General features: G+C 42.1%; 1 protein-coding gene and 1 long non-coding RNA gene across 5 annotated transcripts in view; one reads left to right on the top strand and one right to left on the bottom strand.

The window, feature by feature from the left end:
* Window positions 1–23,972, bottom strand: part of BEND7 (BEN domain containing 7) — a 46,538-nt gene that overhangs the window by 2,057 nt on the left and 20,509 nt on the right. For 2 of the 4 annotated variants that reach the window (XM_048302689.1, XM_048302686.1), the window contains 6 exons: window positions 22,810–23,075; window positions 17,695–17,920; window positions 12,722–12,841; window positions 12,431–12,487; window positions 12,183–12,320; window positions 4,624–4,674 (listed from right to left, as the gene is read on the bottom strand). In XM_048302689.1, coding sequence (XP_048158646.1) covers window positions 4,624–4,674; window positions 12,183–12,320; window positions 12,431–12,487; window positions 12,722–12,841; window positions 17,695–17,920; window positions 22,810–23,075 — 858 coding nt within the window. Of the gene's footprint in view, window positions 1–4,623; window positions 4,675–12,182; window positions 12,326–12,430; window positions 12,488–12,721; window positions 12,842–17,694; window positions 17,921–22,809; window positions 23,076–23,972 lie in introns of those variants that run through there. The other 2 variants (XM_048302688.1, XM_048302687.1) reach the window with 2 other exon arrangements.
* LOC125325554 lies at window positions 15,342–23,904 on the top strand. Its single transcript, XR_007203383.1, has 2 exons — window positions 15,342–15,481; window positions 21,574–23,904. It is a non-coding gene; the product is annotated as an uncharacterized LOC125325554 (long non-coding RNA).

Raw genomic sequence — 23,972 nt, 5'->3', positions numbered from 1 at the left:
TTAACTTTAATTAGTGATGGGGCTGAACTGCTGATGTGCACACAGGCAGCGCTGCTGAATTCCATTTAGAGGCAGAGCTCAATTGGCTAAAGAAAAGCAAATTAAATAGATTTTTTTGAATACAAAATTTGCCAGCCAAGTTTTTCACACAACATAGAGTGCAGCCCACTTCAGTGTAAAGCGCTGCATTAGTCTTCAGCACAAACTGCACTGCGACGCTCACCCCTTTGAAGTTATGGTTCTGAAGAAGTGAAAAAAGCACCCCATGAATTTTAAACCTTGCGTACATACTTTAGGATCTTATTTGGTAAAAACCCCCACCACTCCACAGCAGTCTAAATGTATATAGGAGAAAAAATATATATACACCCCCCCTCGCCCCCCCCATAAAAGGTGCACGGTATGATTATATCCATTCTTTTTTAAAGCACTTTAAGAATGTGCTTTTTCTAAACAGAACAATGAAAAGATGGACAGAAGAATTATGACAAGAGCGCTAAGAACACAGGGCAAACAGAAGACATACATCAATCAGCCTGAGAGGCAAATACACCTCAATGAAAAGGGAAGACATACAATCATGCATTGAAAGGATAAAGATTTATATTACAATAAAGGATTTATATTTAAGGTTTCGGGAAAGGTGTGTTTTTTTTTTTTTTCCCAAGTTTCGTTTTCTTGATATTGTATTTCAAGAGAAAAGGAGACAACCTATATAGAATTGGATTGTTGCTGTTTTCTTATCATCTATTTCTTTACCAAGAGATTGCTCTCATCTTTTCACAAAGCTGTATCACCCCTAGACCTGAGGATTGGGATGTTAGTGTTTCAGCTTCCGTTAGGGATATCAAAATTCTTTCTCATCTTGAAATTAACCCCAGCGTGGAGAAACTACACAAACTCTCAGCATGGCTGTGGTCCAAAGCAGGAGTAAGGAGTGCTACCTCATGGTCCTATATCTGCCTACATCTTTCCAATCCAATTTTCAATATGAGGATTCAAAAAAGGGTGTTGCAGCTGGCTTACATTTGTTCCCACATGCAGAACTTACGGGTTATGCCTTCCTTTTGTTTTTCTTTTAAACCACAAAATCCTGACACCTTGTGTAAATTGTACACTGAAATAAGATGAGCCTTTTCACAATACCAATGTACATAGAAAGACTCTAAAAGCTGCCACATCCTCATCCCGATAAAGATCTATCTCACACCCTCCAGGTATCCTGTATCACCAAGAAACTAATTAGCCTTTCCACTGAGCCCACGATAATTACCCCTGAGCTGTCTGATCTGTCTCAGCTCAGGTCTGGACACAGCCTGCAGCTTTGGGTAGGTGCAAAAACTGGAGCTCTCCAAGACCTGAGCTTTGATAACATTTGTTAGAGAAAGTTCTTCTAGTATTTTCTTGAGATTTATCTGTCAATGCACCAAAGTTCCCAGCAAGTTTAACTGCCACAGTTCTTCCAATTTACTTTAAACACCCTTCAATCAAGAGCCTTTAAAGCCAAGGCCCTCTTAGTGTAGAGGGTGATTTTAACACAGGAGCATAATTTCTGCTCAGGAGTGCTAAAATATAATTGGGAAAAATGTCATCCATAGATTTATGAGGATGTACTAGCTTCATTTTTTAACCAGGCTTTTGAGTTCCAAAAGAGGTTTCTGAAAACAAAACATCCCCTGCTCTCCTCAAAGCCCAGGACTTCGTCAGTTGTGGGCACAGTGGGAGCTGGCTCAGACCTGGCTGTGGGTACTGGCAGCAATTGACTGCACTCAGAGCCTGGTCCTGCTGGCACCAAAGGAGAGACACCTCCAAACATGACTGCAGCTGACCTGGCCTTCCCTCTGGAAGCAACTCTCTTCCCACCAATGATGGAGAAAGCTGAGAGCAACCACACCTCTGACTGAGGTGTCCCAAAGGAAGTGTCAGCCAGAGGCTGTGATCCAGACTGAGGCATTTCAGCATCGCTAGTCCACATATACCCAGATCTTGTTCATAATGTCATCGGTGTCTCAGGCAGGACTGACAGAGCTGGAAAGGCAGATTAAAGGCATCTGAGTTTTCCCTTGGTTTTTGGCACCAATGCTTACCACTGATTCAAGTAATTCTCTCTGGGCGCTTTTGCTTTAGAGTTTGTTCAGTTATTGAAGATCAAGAGAGCAACTGTTCATGCATAGCTCCTGTACCCTGTCTTTTCTCCCCATCCAGTTGCCTGCAAGATTCCCTCAAGCAACCCAATTCACTCTGGTTTTATTATACCAAAGCACCAGGTTAACCACTGATCACAGAATTACAGGATCATTCAGGTTGGAAAAGATACTTAAGATCCTGCACCAATAACCATGTCCCCACGTCCCACACCTACACACCTTTCAAATACCTCCCAGGATGGTGACTCCACCACTTTCCTGAGCAGCCTGTCCCAGTGCTTGACAACCCTTTCAAGGAAGAAATTTTTCCTAATACCTGAGGCCATGATTTACCTGATATTAGCTGTCATCTGCAACCAAGGCCCATTGCATGAGGCACTGTACAAACACACAGTCAGAGAGACTTTTCCCCAAAGACTTTTCAAGCTACACAGAGAAGACAGCTGAATAAATTACACGCAGACTCTCTTTAAAGAATCTGTCAGTAACACCCCTTTGTAAAACCAGCTGTACTAAAACAGGGAAAGACCCCTGTAAATGTCACATTCCACCTCTTTTGCTACATTCCTTGATAGAAAGCATCTATATTTTGTCTCTATCTCATAATTACTGTCATTATACTGTCTGTGTATCACTTTAAATAATCTGCTTCCAACAACAGTATGATATTACACAGATATGTCCTATAAGGAGGCACTGGCACACATATAATAATGGGTGTGAGTCAAACTCTTGGCTCACAGCCTGTGAGCATCACCTCCCCCCAATGCAAACTGCAGCGTGGTTTATTTAGGCATCCTTCCACAGATAGTGTGGAGCAGTACACATCACACACAAGCATTTCAGCTCAAAAGCTGCATGCATGGATGCTCAAAGGTGTACAAGCAAGCAGACCACAATGGTGATCTGCAGTGGAGTGGAAAGGGAGTTGCCTTCTCTACCACAACCATCTCAACACACTCATTTCCATCCCTGATGTACAACCTGAGTAGAGACTACAGAAACTGTGCTCCAAGAAACTTACAGCGAACTGTTAATTCTGCTCCTTAATGTGATTACCGGAGCAATGAAAAGATAACACGACATCACATTAACAACCTTTATTAGGGTCCTCTTGCAGTGGAATTGCTTTCCTCCCTGATAAAGGAAACCAACAGGATGTCACTTGGAAGGGACCTTTCAATGCAGAGCTTCCTGCATCTTTCATCACAGCCGTACCCTGAAATATTATTCAGCGGCTGGCCAGGAAAGCAGGACAGCGGCTCCCAGTCAGCGCGTGCTCCCAGCCCCCCTTGGGTCCATGCCAGAACCAGACTATAGCTGCTTGTCCTCCCTCCTGCTCTGCTGGTCCTACTCCTTAGTAACTGCACGTGCTCCGACAGCGCTCCACGGCTGGCAGCTGCTGCTCCAGCACACAGCAGAGGGGTGTGAAAGCTCCTTCTCCAGCCCTTATGCAAGAGAGATTAGGGAGTCCTGGCACAGGAGACAGATGCTGTGATGGTCACCAGTAGTCTCCCATCCTCCCCACAGCTGTCAGGTACCGTGTGATGTGCTCAGAAGCCCAGTACCAGCCCTGTCCTGCTCTTCACAGCAATGGCACTGCTGATCTCCAGCCACCCTTTGCTGTTAAATGAAATAATACAAAACTGCACTATAATCAATGACATTACTTGTCTGCCCAAGATGTTCCCTCCTTTTGATTTGGCTTTGGGGATAAGAAGCAGCATCTCAGTGACATTATAGACTCTGAAATACAGGGAAATGACCATCTCCCCAGACTCTGGCCCCACTGGATTTTCAGAGGATGGCAGCTCAGCTCCTACCATCACGGCACCTGCTGATGGACCAACTCTTAATGGGAGGGTGCTTCAAATTTCAGTCTCAGTCTGGTGAGACTGGTGATTTCAACGTCAAATTCAACAGTGTGGAAAAATGTTATTTCCCAGTCTACACAGCTGCACAGACTAGCTGCTGTATAGCAACTGTCAGGCTTTTAAGGCAGGGTGGCTGCACTTCAAGAATAAGTAAACTAGCACTTAACTAGCATGTAAATATGTCTACAATCCTTCTCTGAGCCCAAGATATTATTGCTAATACCTCAGACAACTCAATAGATGTGACACTACAAATTATTGTGTTTGTCCCTACCAATAACTCTGTTAAGAGATAAAAAATACTCCCAGAAATATCACGGATAAGCACAAGTCCCTATCTGGCATAAGTGTAACTTATGGGCGTTATTAGCTTAGCTGCTCCCATGGACCTTGACGTTTTATGAATATGAAATTGAGGGAAAATTTGTAAGATTGTGATGCATTTGTTTTTTAACACAGACCATTCAAAACTTTAGATAGCAGAGTCCTGTGTGCAATTACCCAGCTGTACATGGCAAGTCAGGATTATTGAAAAGTGCTTCTGTGCCATAAATAAACAAAAACACATATGGGAGACTGATAAAAATTTTAATGCATTTTACCTGTTTGTAGTAGAGAAATGTCCGGCTTCTCATCACAGTCAGTTGCCTCTGCTGATTACAAATATAAACAAGAAATCTCATTACTTTTACTGAATACGGGAATGCAATTAAAAAGCTACAGACTGTAAAGTGATTTTGCATTTTCTATCTACTTTCCTCAGCTGCAATTTACAAGTGCTCAGTTAAAAACTCACTGCTTGGAGGAAAAGGTCATACAATAAAAATGCAAACTCAGAAGTGGGAGTTGGGTATTAAGAAGCAATTGTGCCAGCAACGGGATGGAGTAACACTTGCTCTTTTTAGGGTTTCAGGATATCTGTATGATAAAAGGAGTTTGTGATCATCTGATAAAGTCACAAGAAAAGTCTTGGAGGAATAGCCTTGCAGGCTGGAACTCCACCCTCCGACAGTCATCTGATGCCTGCAGGGAAAGGAACACTCCCATTTGTGCACCCAAACTTCCCGTGACCACAGGCAAGCTCATTTTGCAGGGGACAGATTTACTAGGGCAAAGTGTCTTCAAAGATGCAGGTTGGTGCCCAGTGTAATTAAAAAAGCATGTGACCACGCTGGCAATTACCATGTATATGCACACGTGCTTTCAACCCACAGTTTATGCAAGAGCATTTGACTTAATTTGGCCCACGGTGAAGGGAGGCTAAAAGCCTAATTTGTTCATTTTGTATTTGCCAGAGGCCAAGGGAATGCACAGGCATAGCTTGTCTCATTCAGCAGATGTGCAGGGACTTGTTAGGCTGTAGTACCTAGAATGTGCATGTGAACCCTGAGTAAATCAAAGGTGTGTAACAGGAAATCAGTGTCTAACCTACACAAGCCCTACTCAAAATCCTATTGCCTTTGTCTTTTGTCACTGCAGCATGATATTTAAAGCCTTTGAAGTGCAATGAGATATTTGAAGGCACTTCAGCAAATGAGGTGTGGTCATACAGGACAAGCCCATTATCACTGAATCATAGAATAGTTTGGGTTGGAAGGGACCTTAAAGGTCACCCAGTCCAACCCTCCTGAAATCAGCAGGGAGAGAGCTTCAACTAGATCAGGTTGCTCAGAGCCCTGACCTTGAATAATTCCAGGCATGGGGCATCCACCATCTATCTGAGCAGCCTGTGCCAGTGTTTCACCACCCTTGCTGTAAAAAATTCTTCCTTATATCTAATCTAAATCAATGGTCTTTTAGTTTAAAATGGTCACCCCTTGTCCTACGAACTACATTGTACAAGGTCAGTGTGGTGGATATATATCTACTCACATCCATGCACTCCACAATATCCACAGGCGTCAAAACCAAGGCTGCAGATGCACTAAGCAACTCAGTTCACTTCCCACTTGGAACTAAGCTAACTGTCCTGATCACCTTCATCATGAGGATGTTGAGTTGTTGCCCTCATGATGATAATGTCCAATCCAGCTCCTAATCTACATTAGTTTTCTCATGTAATCCATCAACCCTCGTCTATCCATCCCTGGACCAAGAGACTGCTGTGCCTCCCACATGCCTGGATGTCAGGTTAGTTTTTAGCTATATTCTCTCAGTTCTGCAAAATTAACTCAACCAAAGAAAACATAAACAAACAAAAAACCCTGGTACCAGGCTTCTTTCCTGGTTTAAATGCAGAGCTCTGACAAGTTTGCAGCACAGACTGCAAGTGACTCGGTGCCTTTTTCTGCTTTCTGTGAGAAGGTGGCACCCTGAGCAGAAACAAATCCAGTGCTTGGTACAGCTCACTGTGAAAACCCTGAATTTTGGAAGGGACAAGTGGCTCACTAAGTGGGAGAGGTCAGCTAGGCTGGTTTGAATCTGGACCAGACTCTCAGTGATGGAAGGACTGGATGTGCAAGGGAGGAGACAGCATGGTGCAATGATAAGCTGAGACTCAGCCAATGGGATACACATGGCTTAAAAAATTGGGAGTGTCAGTCTGAGGCCAACTTCTAGTAATGCTGTGAAGAACTACCTGCACCAGGTGATTCTGTGGCACAGGAACTCCGTATACAAGAGACAAAGCTGCATCTGGCCCCTTGGGTAGAAGGACCCAAGCTATGAAAATGGGGGAAGCCAGATCTGAGTGTTGGCAATGGACTAGAGAGCCTTCCCTCTATGAATATCAGGGGTGGTGCCAACAGGCTGCCCACTGTAGTGACAGCTTTTATAGAAATCTCTGCAGCAACTCCTAAAGTAGCTCCAGAGACGTGGTCATCTTTCTACCTAACTGTTCTTCTTACACCTGGCTAACAGTGAACCCAGAGGAAGGCAGTAACACAGAAACAAATGTAAGCAAGGAACTTTCAGAAGATAAGGACTTGAGTCTCCATCTCTGCAGAACCAGAAGTTACCTGGCAATTTTAATCTGGCAGAAGGACTGATAGATGAGGTTCAGCTCTCCATCAATTGTTCCAGGCTCATTTCTCATGCCAGCACAAATGTTTATACAGTCACCAAGATCAGATCCAGTTAAAAACTGACAACATGGCCACAGGAATGCCTGTGGCAGTGCCAGAAAGGGAGTGGGAGCACAGCAGATGCCCAGAGAGCTACTCACTCTTCTCAGCAGCTGCCAGGATTTGTTTTATGAAACTGGATGTGTAACTGCAGCTCCAGGTGAAGTACAATACAGGGGAATGACAAACACCTCGACCTCCTAACATGGATATAAACCACCAGCCTCTCACATGTCATTCCAAGAAGGAAGGAAGGTTTGCCTTCGACAACCGCACCCCACAGACTGCCAGCCAAACCTCACTTTGTCTTGAGCCAGCTTGCAAGACAAGGCAAGCAGGAAGAGAGCCTACTGTGGGAACTCAGAGCCTCTTCTCTGTCCTTTGCTTAGATAGAGTGCAGCAACTCTTGCAAAACAATCCTGGTAGTCATTTCCTTAGATTCCCCCCAAATTGTGTAGCTTCTCAGGTACAGGTCTGTCTGTTAAGTGTACACTTGCTGCTTTGCTCCTTGGACAGAAGTACACACGTGCTCAGGGCTGGGAAGTTGAATACAGCAGTTACTATTTTAATATATCTAAAATACTGGCTGCAAACCCACTGTACCACATGCTGGACTTCATTCCACATCCTTCCTGGCCCTGTGTGTATTGCTAAGCAAAAATCAACCCAGTCTCTTGTAGCATGTAGTCAAAAGCACAAACCAGGGAATCAGGAGGATGAAGAAAACCAGAAAGAAGAAAAAAACCTCACACAAAACGATGGAAGCAGCAGTTTGAGCAAGGACTTGGGAGAAAAGGCATACTTCCAGGAAAAAAATAAGCAATTTTTTTCCTTCTTCCCCACTATTTTACAATGCAACAAAGTAATGTAATTTTAAGCAACAATTCAAGGATGAAACATCATGGCATGCAAGTTATTTAAATGAGTCCTGCCTGAACATTTTCAGCATGTTTTCCAAAATTGCTGTATTTTCCTTTAAGGAATCAGGCAGTCCAAAGGTTCCAGGTTGTGCACAAAGTAATCACTTGGCATGAACAGCTCCTAGCCTGCGTACTGTGGCAGTGTTAGAACAGAATCACAGAATATCCTGAGCTGGAAGGGATCCACAAGGATCATCCAAGTCCAGCTCCTGGCCCTGCACAGGACAGCCCCAGGAATCCTACCCTGTGGTAATTTACATATTACTGTTATTACATATTACCCCACAGCATCAGCTTTCCCATGGACAGCCGCTATGGAATAATGGCTCATGGGCTCTTCAAAACATAAAAAGGGAGGAAGAACTTACTGTGGGAGATGTGTGAACCCTGACCTGCTGCTTATTAATGGATGGAGAGTTTAGTAATCAAAAGGCTCGAATGCAGTGTCTGCACAGAGGTGACAGGAACAGCCAGTCAGCTCCCTCTGATTTTACCCGCTTTAAGATCGCTGTGATAATGGCTGACTGTGTCCCTCTGTGCTGCCACTGGCAAGGCCACCAGACACCTGCTCATGGTCTCTTTTGCAGGGTGAAGAGACCACGCTGGGGCAAGTCCGGCACCGTAAATTATGAGGCAATTTGCATTGTAATTCACGCTGCCTTAAGAGAGGAAACCTATGCACATCCATTTCCTTTGACTTCTTCCCTTTCCGGGCAACTTTGCATCCCATCCCATCCACTAAAACGGTTCAGCTTCTCTTCTGGGAGAAGACAGACCTGGCATTATGAAGCTGTGCTCCACTATGCTCTGCTGTTGGCATGACATGGGACCAGTAGTCAAGGCTGAAGAATATTATCATACTCTTTAATTTTAATTATAACATCTGTTTGTAACATTAACCTCGTAGTCTCTTCTCCCCTTTGTGACAGCTAACTTGTGAAATTTTGAAAAGACTGAACAAGGCCAATAAAAATTTAATGGCAGTGGCAGCTTTATTCTCAGATCTAACAAATAAAAAAAACCTTATCCAAGTCTCAGATCTCAAGCAATAATCTAAAAGAACTAAGAAAAAGCTGAAGCTAAATAAATAAATAAATAAATAGAATATTCCCAGCCATGAAAAATATTCTCATTGATTCAGAACATAAACGAATTTTTATTTGGCTTAGGATAACAACTTTTCAAAATCTACACGGGGGAGCTATTTTCTAGAAAGCAGAATTTTAAAGTGGTTTTTTTGATTAGCTTTTGAAATAAGGAGCTTTTTCAGTCCCTAATTCTAGGAGATGAGTCAAACATGATAAATAAGGTTGAAGCTGGGCAGCATCTATGATCCAGTGATGATAATTTTATTTAATTTGGAAATACTCATGGGACTACACTCTATAGAAGGGGCTACAAAAAGCAGATCCACCCCAATTGTTTGATAGAATTCTCTGAAATTATTAATGTAATTGAAAGATAGCAGGATTTATGTTTTCAGACTGAAATAATGTTTCACAGGATAAAGTGGAGAGGGCTGCTCATGAATGCAGTGTCTTACTGTCTGGTTTGAAATGAAAAACTCATCAGAGGATGTACTGAATGGCTTGGGGGAAGGCAAGCAGGATGAGAAGCCCACCCCTCCTCTTAAATACTTCTGCTGTTAAAATTTAGCCCAACACAGTGCTGACTAAAAAGTTGTCTTGTGACCTCTGAAATAAATGGATCATCTTAAGCTTTCTCCATATACAGCCTGTGCATTGTGACAAACCAGGAACTGATGTAGATAAATAATGTGATCAAGCAGCAGGGAGACACATTGGCTCAGAAAGTTTTGGGTGAAGTTAGACTAATGCTGGCTCAGATTTGTTCTTTGGGCACCTTACTCTATCCCCACAAGCTCAGCTGGCATGTTCCAGTGAGCAAGTGGAGACAAAACTGAAAGAGAATGACCTAGGAACATAGATATAGGACACTTCTGCTTCTGCTCCACTGGCCACAGGCAGACTGGAAAAGCTCAAGAGCTCAGCCAGAAGAGTGATGAATCCCACATCTCAGTGACTGCAAGTCCCATAGTTTTAAGATACTTAAAAGCCAAGTTTTACAACATGAAGTCCTGGAAGAGCTTCTCCCTCCATGTCTGCCCTCCCCTCCTGTTTTGGTCCCTGTAAATTACACATGATTTTGGTATGGTTTCACAATGAATAGATAAATTGTGCATAATTCCAACATCACCAGTTCTATATTGGGATAAAGCTGCTGAGGGCTGAGAGACTATGCTACCACACACCACAACATCCTTCCCTTGGTCCTACAGACCTCCCCAAGCATCTGCTAACACCCATTGCTGGACACAAAATATGGGAATAGATGGATCTGTTGCTTGGTCAGCTCTAGATTCCTTACATCAGAAGCTCACAGTTGTAGCATAAAATTACTAACAAACCTTATTTCAACATCCTGAAGGCTATACTGCCAACCAGCTCTCTGCTCCTGCCTCTCCGCTCCCATCTACTGTTTTGCTCTCACAAAGGCCTGGGAAACCTCTTTGATTCAGTGCGAGGTCAGGTTGGGCTAGTTAGAGCCACCAGAGAAGATGGCAGTGGATGGAAAGGTGCAAGTGGCCACAGTGGTGTGTTCAGCCACTCCTGACACACTGAAAACAGCATGTCCGCCTGTGGCCACATCAGAGAGAAACTGGGGCACTTCAGGGACTGGCCAGTAAACAGCACAAAAGAGAGCTTTTTTACAAATCTAGGTATTGTGCAGGATTTTTTTCAACAAATAAACTTGAGGGGTTGCTAGGTACACTGCTGCTCACTGCATCCACATACATGTGAACAAGTTACCTTCCCTAGGCAGCACAGACAGGGGAGCCTATCTGATTCTGGCACACTACTCAGCTTCACTTATTTTCCTTCATAGTCTTGCTAGCTTAAATACAATATCCTCTGCTTAGATTCTCCCATCCTGAGCAAGGACCAGAGATAGAGGTGGCCCCATTTGAAAAGCAAAAGCTGAATGTCATTGTCATTTTAATTAATATCCTGCAGGGGCATGAAGAAAAGCAAATAAAAAACGATGAAAGAAAATAAAAATCAAAACAAAATTAGGTCAATCCTCTCTCCTGAGGGATCTTCTGCAGTCAACTCAAGGACCCTCTGCTCCCCACATCCTGCACTGCACCCTCCACTTTACTGTAGCCTGACATCCCACTTCCACCCTCCTGTCCTGGGGAGGCTGACAGGCAGCCTTGGAAGGGGCAGAAAGCAATCCTGTTGTACAACACCAGTAATCTGACACTGCCTTTAACAAGATTATCTTGTATCCCTCTGTCCTCCCTCCCCCAACACACACAAGAAACCCTTTTTAAGGCCAGTGCTGGTTTGTTTCTCTACCCTGGGAAGCTTATGCTACCGAATAATCTGCACTTTTTTCCTCCCCCAGTGTTATTTCTGTCTCTGGGTGTTTCTCATTTTCCTCATCTGATGTTTTTCCCTCCTGGCATTAATAACGTCGTGGAGAATGATTTCAGATGCCAGCATAAGCGTGTATTTCAGAGATGCAGCTTTGGACAGAAAAGGTTGGCTCTGCGAGACAGGGAGATGGAGAGGACATTTCCTGAGGTCTCGCTCACCACCAGGGACCACGGGGTGAGCGTGTGGATCCCCTGTGGAGCCATCAGGTTTCCCATCCCATGAATGTTAACAGGCACTTAATTGTGGTGATGGGCAGAAGGGAAGAGGTGAAAAGGCAGGCAGCTAAATACAGTTAACAGCAAAAGAGTTGTTTAAGGAGGTGGCACACATGATGTGGCTCAGACAACAGTGTCAGATGTGTGCCGGGAAAGACAGGCAAGAAATACAACCCCGAGAGAGCCTTAAGAAAACTGCAGGATGAGAACAAGGAAGTGAAGCCTCGTATGGAGAAAGCCCCTAGTAGTACTGGAGGGATGAAGATGGGAAGGAGACTAGTTATGGTTTACAAGGTAATTACATGTCTCTTAAACAGTAACGTTGCTTTTCCAAGAATCCTACTGGGGATTTCCAGGCTGCATGTTCATGGCTGGAGCTGAGAGCTCACGAGCCGCATGCTGTTGGGGTGAAAGCTCAGCACTGAGCTGCAGGCTGGTCCCAAGCATCTAGGTTATCCCAGCCCAAGCTTTGCAGCTTTACTGCAAAACCCTGCCTAGATTACCTGTCACTGCTGGCAAGCTGCCTCCCACGGTTTGCAGATCCTTGCTGGTACAACCAGGATGGGTGGTTGGGTTTTCTTTGGTTTCTGTTTTGATTTTTTTTTTCCTGATTCTTTCACAAGGAATGTGAGAAGACTCATCTATTCTTCCAGACACACATAGTATAGAGGGAAAGGTCAGTTGGGTTACGTCTTAACAGTACAGTGAGTGGCTTGTCAGACCAAATAACACAGAATTAAAAAACTTCTACCTGCAGCCCTGTATGGATCAGCTAATTTAAGGACTTCTGGGAAGAAGAGTTTGGATGCTAAAGGAAAGGAGACAACATTTGAGAAAGACTCCAACTTAACTTGTCTGTAGAGACAGCTCCTAAACCTGCTACCATTCCAAACCCACAGAAACCTGCTAAAGTGTTGAGTTCTAATTTTCACAGCATGAACAAGTACAACTCTGCAGTCAACAGGAAAAACCTCTGTGGATACAAAGGCTCTAAGCTTTTAATCTTACACTCACATGTTGTTCCTCATATTTTTATACATACCTGAGTCTCTTTTTAATCGTCTTCTTGCAAGTTTGATTTGATCCTGAAGAATCTGGACCCAGTCCCTAGGACCAGGAAGTTTATCCACATGGTTAGCAGTGCAGTATTTTTCTGTAAAGACTGAAATAAAAAGATACCACCTTTTTGAAACTTGCCACCAGAATGAAGAAAAGGAGACTGGAGAGAATTATAATCAAAATATATGAAATTACTGACTGATTAAAAAGAATTTTAATGGCCAAACGTAGGATTGTGAGAATAAAGTGTTTCATGAGTTCATCATTCAGAAGTCATTTGGCTGCATAAGTATCACAGTAATGTCATTGTTACTACATATAAAAGCCTGTCCCAAAGAAACATTCTATACATGATGTCTTAATGAATTTCACACAAAATGATCGCAGAAAAATAATCGTGTACTTTGAACTGAATCTCAGATGTGGCAGGCACTTGGAAATGCTGCCTTCCATATGGCACAGGTAGAGAGCTGAAGATCTGGTCATTTGGTGGCCTCTTGGCCAGATTCCCAAGGCTGCAGGCAAAGTGATGAAAGAGTAAAATCCTACCACTGTGGAAATCTCCACAGTTCTTATATTGCCAAACCAGATGGAATAGAATTTTTATAAAGCTACTACAAGAAAAAATAAAAAGCACTGTTATCGAGAAAAAAAGAAATGTCCTACAGGTCCAATTTTGTATTTTATAAAAAAGGTACAGAGAGGTTCAACATTATCTTTAAATCCATATTTACAGCAAACCTAACAGTGTTATACCAAAAATACAGAATTATAAATTGAGTGAAACTGATGCAATTGATTTTCATCATGCAACTGAGAGGTGTGCAAAAAATAAACAAGAGCTGAAATAGAAAAAATATTCTTGCTATTGTAGACTTGGTCAGAGATCTCAGAGCCCAGTGTCCTATTATGACTGGCAAACAAAGAGAGAAAGCTAGTCTTAGCTCAAGGGATTTGTAATCCTTGAGAATAAATATCACACAAATGGGACAGGGAAACACGCAACAAAAAAAAGACAATTTCAGTATTTTTATACACGGACTTTTGAAGCAGCACTACCTGCTAAGTATAAGGGAACCAAAAGTAATCCCCCCCTCTGAACTCCTTCCATGTTAACAGCTTCACAAAACCATGGCAAGGCAGGCATCAGCAACACTTCCCAGTGCAGTCTGATCTGCAAGGACATCAGACCAGCTTAGGGCTGCCCAGAGAAGTCAATAACTCCCCACACATTCAGAGTGTCTGATTTGCAACAAACATTGTCTTTCTGAAGGTAGAAATAGTCTTTCCCTTTGGAATCCATATGGTACCTGACACAACAGGAACCTGATAATGACTTGTGACTCCTACTTACTTACTCCTACAACTGCTTAATGTGTGATTAGAGAAATAACAACATGGACAAAAAGGAATGGGAATGAAACAGCAAGGAGGCAGGAGAATTGGGACCTGCCCTTTCTAGTCCACCCAAGATGTATGGTATTAACAAACCCTCTATCACAGAAACATAGACTGGTTTGAATTTAAAGGGGACTTTAAGATCATCCAGTCCAACCCCACTGCCATGAATAGGGACATCTTGCACTTCATCAGACTGCTGAAAGCCCTGTCCAAGCTTATCTTAAACACTTCCAGGCATGGAGAACCCACAGCTTCTCTGAGCAAACTGTTCCAATGTCTGATTACCATCATCATCCAAAAAAAAAAGTCTTCCTAATAGCCAATCTAAATGTACCCTCTTTCAGTTTAAAACCACTGCCTCCTTGTCCTGTCACTACAGGCTTTGGTAAAATATCCATCTTCATCTTTCTTACAAGCCCCCTTTATATATTAAAAGGCCAAAGTAAGGTCTCCTTAGAGCCTTCTTTTCTTGAGGCTGAACCACCTCAAATCTCTCAGCCTGTCTTCATAGCAGAGGTGCTCCAGCCCTCTGACCATCCTGGTGGCCTCCTCTGGAATTGCTCTAACAGATCCATGTCTTTTCTGCGCTGGGGACCCCAGAGCTGGATGCAGTGCTGTATGTGGGGTCTCATCAGAGCAGAGTAGAGGGGCAGAATCACGCCCACAGTTCTTGTGATGCCACCTGGGACACAGTTGACGTTCTGAGCTGTGACATTGCTGGCTCCTATCTAATTTTTTGCCTATCAGTACTGCCAAGTCCTTCTCTGCAGGGCTGCTCTCAATCCCTGCATCCACCACTCTACACTGATAGTGGGGATTGCCCTGACCCAGATGCAGGACCTTGCAGTTGGTCTAGTTAAACATCAGGAGGTTCACATGGACCCACTCCTTCAGCCTGCCAAGGTCCAGGATGGCATCCCTTCCCTCCTGTCAACCAACCACACCACTCAGCCTGGTGTCATCTGCAAACTTGCTGAGGGTGCCCTAGAAACCAGTGCCTGTGTCAGTGATGAAAATATTAAATCATATTGGTCCCACTATGGATCCCTGAGGGACACATCACACTTATATCTGAACACAGCTCATTGATTTCTGCAGGGAAGGATTTCACTGGCTGAATTTCTAGTCAAGAACACAAAGGCAAAATAACTGTTTCTGACTAGTTTTATTTTTTCATCTTTTTTTTTTTTTTTCCCCAGTTCTGAGTGAAAGACTCACAAGAGAAGCTGATTGCCCAGGAGAAACACTGCAACTGATTCAACAAGTGCCACTGAATACCCCAAGTCAAAAGAGAGAATTGCTCCCTGGCTAATCATTCTGTTGCAGAAGCATTAAATTACTTGTAAGGACAGCAGTGAAAATGTTTTCAGACAGGAAGAGTGACTTTCAAGCAAACAGTTTTTCCTTTAAATTCTCTGCCCGTTTTTGCCATGAATGTAGCCTTTTGTATCTCTGTCATGGAAAAGGACTAAAAGTGCCACTAAAGGATATCTGGGCACGTGGTAGAGGAATGTCCTAGTGATAATAGTGCAAACAACATGATGTTGTTCTTGCAGAGATTTCATACTGGCTCAGTTATTTCTTGGAATAAATGAAACCACAGTGTCTGATAGCCCAGCTCCTTGGAGGGAAGAAGGTTGCTATTGGAGCCAGACTGAATAAGATCCACAGGACGTCAGACCTTGCCATCTTATTCCATCACAGCTTTTAGGGACAAGCTTCCTTATCAGGGATCAGGCACTAGCATCTGGGCAATACTGGAAATGCCAATGAAGATCAGTTATGGCAGTGGTACCTAGTAGTACCATCCCAGATGAAATTTTTCTGTTGAAACTACAAGTTCCCCCTTTCTTCTCCTAAACTCAAGAGAAGAGGTTAAGCCAAGCCTCAGAATTTGCTCCACTAATACAATCTTAGCTACTGAGATACATTGCTCTCTGCAGTGGGTACCAGCTGCTATTTTAGTAGTGCTGTTGCATCTACTGTGAAACATTTCTTTTATCAGGTGCTGTTCAAATTAGAGTAGGTTTTTTGAAGTCATTTTGAACTCCTCTTTCTTTCATTTAACTTATTTATTAAAGCTTTTTATGGAACAATGAGATACAGATAGAGAGAATTCAGACTCAAATTTTTGCAGATTACTGAGCTCAAGAAAAGAAGGTACAAAACAGTGCTTGTGATTTAGACCTAAATACAAGCATAACTGTAAGAAAGTCTGTCAGCTGCTCTGTAAGATATATTAGGACTATGATGTAGGCACAACATACACTTTGTTGCAGAACTGCACACTTGAGAGGGTCCTCTGAAGGCCTCCAAGCCCAGCCTGCTGCTCAAAGTAGATCTTAATGCTCTGGATTGTGACCAGTCACATTTTGAATATTTCCAAGGATGGAGATCATGCAGCTCCTCTAAGCCCCTATTGTATTGGTCAACCACCCTTATATTGAAAATGCTTCTCCTTATATCAAATTGCAATTTTCCGCATGTTCAATGCCTCTTGTGCCTCTGGGAAGATTCTGACTGTATTTCTCCACATCATCCCATTAGGTAGTTGTGAACAGCAGTAAGGTTTCTCCTGAATCATCTTCTCTCCAGTTCTCTCAGCCTCCCCTCATCTGGTACTGAAGCAGGGAAGTGCTGAAGTCGTAAGTCTTGGTGGCCCCTCCACCGGACTCAAGCCAGTTTGTCAATGCCTTTCTTTTATGGGGAGAGGGGTCCAAAAGTTGGAACAGAGGTGGTTGCAGAAGATTCTCCTGCCTCCTTTTGCTGCCAATGGACTTAGAGAAGTTCTTCTCATTGCCATGTGTCTCCTAAGCTAGCAATCTGCACCTGAGAACGAGTCACAGCCTCTAAAATAAGCTCCACTCTTAGAGCTTATTTTTGGCCAGTCTTTTGGTAATGTGGGTATTGTCCCTACAATATCAGATTTCAAAATAGAATCCAGTCCAGAATCTCTGGCCTAATACCAGCTCTTTATATGCTGTTGTCACAGAGTTTGAAGGTACATGTGTTCTTCTGGAAGCTAGAAAGCACTGATTGCTAGGAAAAATCACCCAGCAAAAGGTGCTCGCACCACAAAATTTGCTCCCCCAAGAGAAGGATCACTGTACTTATGGGCATCAAACTCATCTCATGTCAGTAATATCTTCCTCAATCTCTCCCCAATCCAGCCACCAACTACTGAATAATTTACAGGGCAGACGCAGTCAGATACAGTACAAGACTCAGAACTTTGATTGAAGGGTATCAGTTACACTGTCATTATGTTTTCAAGATTTCTTTGCATCTCTGATATCTGGGGGGAAAAAAAAATTATCTTATACGAACATTGAGTTTCTAACCTTAGAGCCTGACTTCAGAAACCAGGATCACTGGCTTAAAATTAACACAAGCTGTCCCCGTAGAAGCTATTTTTAACAAGTGAATGAAAGGGAATAAAAATAAGACTGCATATTTTAATAGACCTAACACACGTCAGAAATTCTAATCCCCTTGCACTCTTCTTAGCAGAGCATATGTTCTAATTACACATAGGAAAGAAAGCAGAAAATATACCTTTTATTGCACCCACAATATTTTGGTCTAGTCCTTTCCGGTTGTCATTGAGTCCTCTTTTCCTTTTGCCATTTGGTAATGAGTTAGCCAAAGTCTTGTCATCAAAAAATGCACAGACCAGCTTCCTAAAGAGCAGACTTCCTGAGCGAGTGTAGTTTGATAGTATAGAGTCCAGCTGAGATTTCGGCATGAAGACGTCAAATCCTTCTGCAAGTTGCACTTCTGGCTACCAAAAGAATACAATACAAATGTTTTAATTAAATGAGCATTCAAAGACATTATTTTACTTCAATCATGCATCTGGCGAGACTTTACAATCACTTCATCAAACCATGAATATTTTCCCAGCTATTCAGGACCACAGCAGCCTAATTCATTGAAATCAAACCCCGTCAGTGAATAAGCACCTTAAAAGGCAAATCAAACAATCACACTCTTGTCTAGCGTCTGTAAAAGTTAACAATTACTGACATAATTTCTAGGCATACAGCTAACAAAAAGACAAGAGATACCTTTCAGTGTTGGGTAACAACAACAAAGCAGAGGATCATCCCAGAGCAGTGCTCCTAAGTGATGCTTTTTGGACATTTAGCTAACCATTTAATGGACTTGTTTCACTGCCAAATGCTGTGAACGAGTGTGCTGTGGGGCAGCCAGGCACTTCCAAGGAGCACAAATGCAGGGACACTGGCCCATTCCATGTGGCTTCCCAAGAGGGCTTCCAGTGAAGATATGGCCCATATAAGTAGACCATGAGTCCGAGGTTGCTCCTGGAGCCAGCACTTGCTGCGTATCCATTTGTCCCTCATTCCCAAAATGCATGTTTAGAAGAGGATGATGTTAGACACAGCTTATTTCAGCACAAAAATCCTCAACAGTGAATCACAGGGATTTAAGTGACTGCCAGAAAGTGAAATGGAGGGGAAGAAGAGAAAAGAAAATCATGCTGAATTTCACAAGAGTCTTCTCTCTAGTACACTGAGGGCCAAAGCAGACAAAGGCCTTTGAGGAAGTCCCCTTACCAAGAGTCTTTTTGCTGCCCCTGTCTGTACATATCAGAAATTACATGAACAGTATTTGCAGAAATTTCTTCTGTGAGTATCACATAATGCATATGGTAAGACTTCTTCATGGAACAATTATATATCTAGAATGAAGACATGTTGTGAATAAAATAAAATTTTAAAAATATTGTTAAAAGTCGGCAAGGAGGTAAAAGAATCAGTGGTCATGATGTAAGGAAATAAGCCAACATTAAAGCCTTGCTTCTAAGAACCTGCCCTTTTTTTCCCCTACATGAAATATATCCACCAATGATGGTGCATTTTCAAAGATGTTTACAAAGCAAGAGCAAATGCCATCTCCCATCATATCACCTGTGAACATCTTGAGTCTAGACAGAAGAAAGGGCTGCCAGTCTCGGAACAATTTGGCTGTGTAATTCTTTTCCCATGAATTTCTAAAAATCAGTATCAAGAGTGTTGCTGCAAGTAGAGTATTTCCAAAGCTTGTATTGTCATAGGATGTGGATGTGTACTGTGTAATACTTAAGACTAAAATGCTTTGGGAAGCCGGGATGAAGAATCTTAAAATATGCAAATAACAACAACAACAAAAATAATCTAAGAAGCGTGTAGTTTCTCAGCTTGTTCTAGATGAAAAATTGTTTTTTACCTCAAGAACTTTCAAAATGCTGGATCCAACAAAACAGTCAGCTACTGACATTTGTCAGAATTCGGATGTAGGTGGGTTTTTAATATGTTACTTCTAAACTTCTGGTGACAGGCAAGATTTTCAAAAGTAAATAAATGCAGGCCAAGTTCACAACTTGGGAAAAATTCTACTTCACGTAAATTAAAAGCCAGAATGCAGCTGACATGGTTATGAAGGATAACTGCCCTATTCTGTTACTTAGGTCTTGTGACAGGCATCTAAGATGACCTCAATGATACAGACACCCAGGCCAGAGAAATTATAGAACCATATGAATGTTTAGGCTGGAAAAAGCCTTCAAGATCATTGAGTCCAGCCATTAACCCATCACTGCCAAGTCCACCACTAAACCATGTCCCCAAGTGCCACATCTACATATCTTTTAAATACCTCCAGGGATGGTGACTGCCACTGCTTCCCTGGACAGCCTGTCCCAGTGCTTGACAACCCTTTTGGGGAAAAAATTTTTCCTAATATCCAAAATAAACCTTCCCTGGTGCAACTTGAGGTCATTTCCTCTTGTCATATCACTTATTAGTTGGGAGAAGAGACCGACCCCCGCCTGGCTACACCCTCCTGTCAGGGAGCTGCAGAGAGTGATAAGGTTCCCCCTGAGCCTCCTTTTCTCCAGGATAAACACCCCAGCTCCATTGCCCTTCTCTGGACATGCTCCAGCACCTCAATGTCTCTTGTAGTGAGGAGCCCAAAACTGACCCCAGGATTTGAGGAGAGGCCTCACCAGTGCAGAGTACAGGTGAGGCCTCTCCAGTCACTGCCCTGGTTCTGCTGGCCACACTTATTGCTGGTACCCTCACCAAAAGCCAGTTATTCCTGTGGTACCTTTTCTGACACCTCCTACTTAAAAACCAAAATGCCAGAAGGATCATGAGGCCCTGCTTTCACCTTCTGTATTTGTACTGAAAAAACCAAGATCAAGTGAGTATTTTCTCTCCTGCTCTGTCGGTGGTTTCCCTCTTCCCTGGTCCTACCATAGGACACTTGCATTACGCTTTGGCAGGTGCATCAACCACCCTACAATACAGCTGCAGAATACATTTCAAACCTTACCATTGCTCTGGTGTGGAAGAGTCAGTATTATTTTTGTTTTGACTATTTTATTCTTAAGATAGGGATCAATTTGTTTACCAGTGAAACAATTTGAAGGCAAAATTATGATTTATTCTTGCTTTCCTTTAGTAGTTAGCTATTCTTTAATCAAAGACAATCAGTAACCATTTGAACTTTATGATCACTTTGAATGTGATTTCTCAAAGAAAAAGCACTTCTTAATAGATAATGATCATGGCAAAAGGAACTGGTGGGTAAACTATTTGTGAACAACAAAATAGGAAAGACCTGAATGCTAAAGGTTTTTGCTGTGCTAAAATTAACAGGCAGTGAATTAGATTTAATCCTAGATATTTTAGTAGGTTGTAGTACGTAGATTAAAAATGATTAGGTTATAAATGAAATATTACAACAGTAAAACAAACAGAAGTTCAACTAAGAGTTGTAATCAGATCATTACATTTAAAAAGTAGATTCTCTGATCCATGGACAAGATTCAGGGTTTGTCTCACAAAGACATTTTCCATCTCCGTAAGTAGCAGTATTTCATCTCAGCAGGTCTGAATTAATTGCACTGGTTTTGGCAGACCCAGTTTTATACCCATTAAACTTGGAATTTTCTTAAAGTTCAATAAATGTTGGCAAAATAGCAGTGGCATCAGGGGTGACGTATGACACAGCACACACTACAGACAACCTGTAGAATATTCTCCATGGAACACTCATTTATGGTGCTTTGTAAAATGTCTTTCAGGTTTTTTCAGGCACACAGACATGGTGGTTGTGAGCACACCAGAGACGCTTATAAAAAAGTAGAAAAGATAATACTGCCATTTGTTCTCAAAGAAGTGACTTTCTTAAGCCTTAAGCCTTCTCAAAATGTTTAAGGTCACATTTTATTTTCGCATTAAATAGATCTGTTTTCAGAACTCAAATGTTTTCTTTCCAAAGACAAAACAAAATAAATTTGTTTGTCTCGGGGTTCTGGCTCTGTAAATTTAGTCAAACAACTGTTGTGGCAAGCAGGGGCTCAAGCACGGGAGGACAAATGAAGACCTGATTTATGAGCCACATGTTTTCTCTTCTTTTTTTCCTTAGGTCAAACTGGCAACTACAAAGAATCGTGTCCAGCGATGGAACACATTCACAAAGCCAAATTAAATTCCATTGCAAGCACAAAACTGTTTTCAAAACTGTGTTCCAAGCTGACAAGAGTGCCACAAGCAAAGAAAAATTATAAGCACAAATTGCATTCTGGAGATAAATTACCAGTCCTCCCCAAACCTTTACCTCAAACATTATTAAGCTCAGCACTACAAAAGGAAACTCTCTGAAAAAAAGCATCATGCTAGTTACTCTGTATCACTACACTGACTCTGTGGCATGAGACTGCACCCTAATTAGTGGTGTGGCTTGCATCTCTGTAACTGAATTATCCTGACTGCTCTTTTTTATTATTAGTTCTCTCTTCCAGAAGGGTAGAATATTATCTGCTGCATTGTTTTCATTTACGCTTATTGATACTGAATTTAATTATGTTTTTCTAGCTCATAGTACTTAGGAAATTGGAAAGAGCCTGCTCAAAATTAAAAATATATTAGAGGAATTAATGAACAGTTTACTTGTCGGTGAGCTGGTTCGGATGACATCAATTTGGCCATTAAATAAAGCCAATCATCCACCAGGTACACGAAATTTCTATCAGTGTGTACATGAGTCAAGAAAACATGCTTACTGCAATTTTCTATAGGAAAAGTGCCATTTTTAGAGTGGCAGATCTTGGCCTCTTTAGTCACACTGACATCACTGACAGTGCTGAGGCCCTACTCCAGCACCCACAGAAATCAAGACCAAGTGACCCAATTCAGCAAAGACTGAATATGAATTTTCTAGAGGTGAGGAGTTCCCCAAAGCCAGTGGGACCAGACAGGCAGGAAAGCACATAAATACTCCTTGGCAGGATAAAGACACGTGTGGGCTACATGGGCTCATCAGCAATGATGGGGCTGTTCATGGCTCCTCACCTCAACTGTGGCTCTTGCCCCTGGGAGACACAAAGAACAAGTTTCCACTAAAAGGTCAAAAAACAGGAGCCTTGAACTCAAGGGGAAACGTCATGCTTGTGAAAGTTGGAAAAACACCAAAACCCCCCAAAATCTGTAACAAGCACTCCACACATCTAACCCTAACATCTCCATCCACTCCTACCCAGGATCTGCTTGTTTATTCTAACAAAAATTGGGAAGATGCATCAATGTGACTTGACTACTGATTCCCCTGAATGAATCAGTATTTCAAAATCTTGCAATCCTGCATATTAAAATTTTAACTTACATCGGATGAAGCTGATTCAAGGATAATTCCAAACCCTGAAACAGGGGTTTCTGGTTTCAGGGGGGGTTCAATTGCTTGCAGACTCGATCGTTCTGAGTTTGCTGACAGTCTCTTCTCGTTCTCTGCAGAGTTGGGTTTCTTATTCATGGTAACTGCTTCAACAGCTTTGAGGGGCAGTTTTCTCTTTTTATTTCTCTTTCTTGATATTGTTGACTTCTGTGCACAAATCAGAGGAACAGGAGGCTGCTGTCTGTTTTGAGTCCCAACTGAATGAAAGAAATTAATGCATTAATTTTATAGACAAAAGTCCATGAATAACCACACAGATGCACCAATAAATTACTGACACACTGAACTTATATTCTAGATAAGTGATGTGATTTTCAGGGCTGCTGCTGCCTGGGAAACAAATAAGTTTTATCACCTTTGCATAATTTTCCTATAACTACAATGGGGATAATGACAGTGAGCTCTGCTGTGCGGCTTTTCAAGTCACACTGATGAACAGTATTTTAGGAAAATTAGGAATACATGGTTCTTTTTCCTAGTGACCACTGGATGGTTGGTGACATGAAGCACTTAAGTGATGATTAATTTGTCTGCCCTCTGAATGACTGAGAATCTCACTGTCATTGAGGATCTCTTCCTGATAAAGTAAGATAATACAAGCGCTAATGCAATGACAGTTATCTTTATGACTGTGGTCTCCAAGTTAATTAGCTAAGCAAGAACATTTCAAGTACCATTATGTCAAGAATGAGTGAAAACACTATTCAATAGTTTAATTTCTAGGGGAAAAAAGTAACCCAAAGTTGCATCAGATTGTTTTGCTCATACACAAAAACTGACATGTATTACCTTTGAAATGTGAGAAACCGTATTTTATATTTATCAGTGTTTTGCATTTTCCAATATCCACAATCATTGGTATAAATTAAGGCACTAATCCTGAACTTGCATCAATATGAGCAAGCCCTCCAGAAGAATGCTATCAAGATACAATTATATGTGTGGATAAATCACTAAGATCAAGGTCAAAACAAACAAACAAAAAGCCAGAAGTGCTATACATGCAGATCAAACTCATTCAAGACATGAGTGAGCTACAAAAAGTCCTCACCTACAAAGCTTGAGGAAGAAAATAAACCTTAGAATATTGTTTA

Source organism: Corvus hawaiiensis, chromosome 4 (genome assembly GCF_020740725.1).
Source record: "Corvus hawaiiensis isolate bCorHaw1 chromosome 4, bCorHaw1.pri.cur, whole genome shotgun sequence".
NCBI classification, from domain to species: Eukaryota; Metazoa; Chordata; class Aves; order Passeriformes; family Corvidae; genus Corvus; species Corvus hawaiiensis.
The sequence above is the reverse complement of the archived record's forward strand: the minus strand, read 5'-3'. Positions and strand labels throughout refer to the sequence as shown.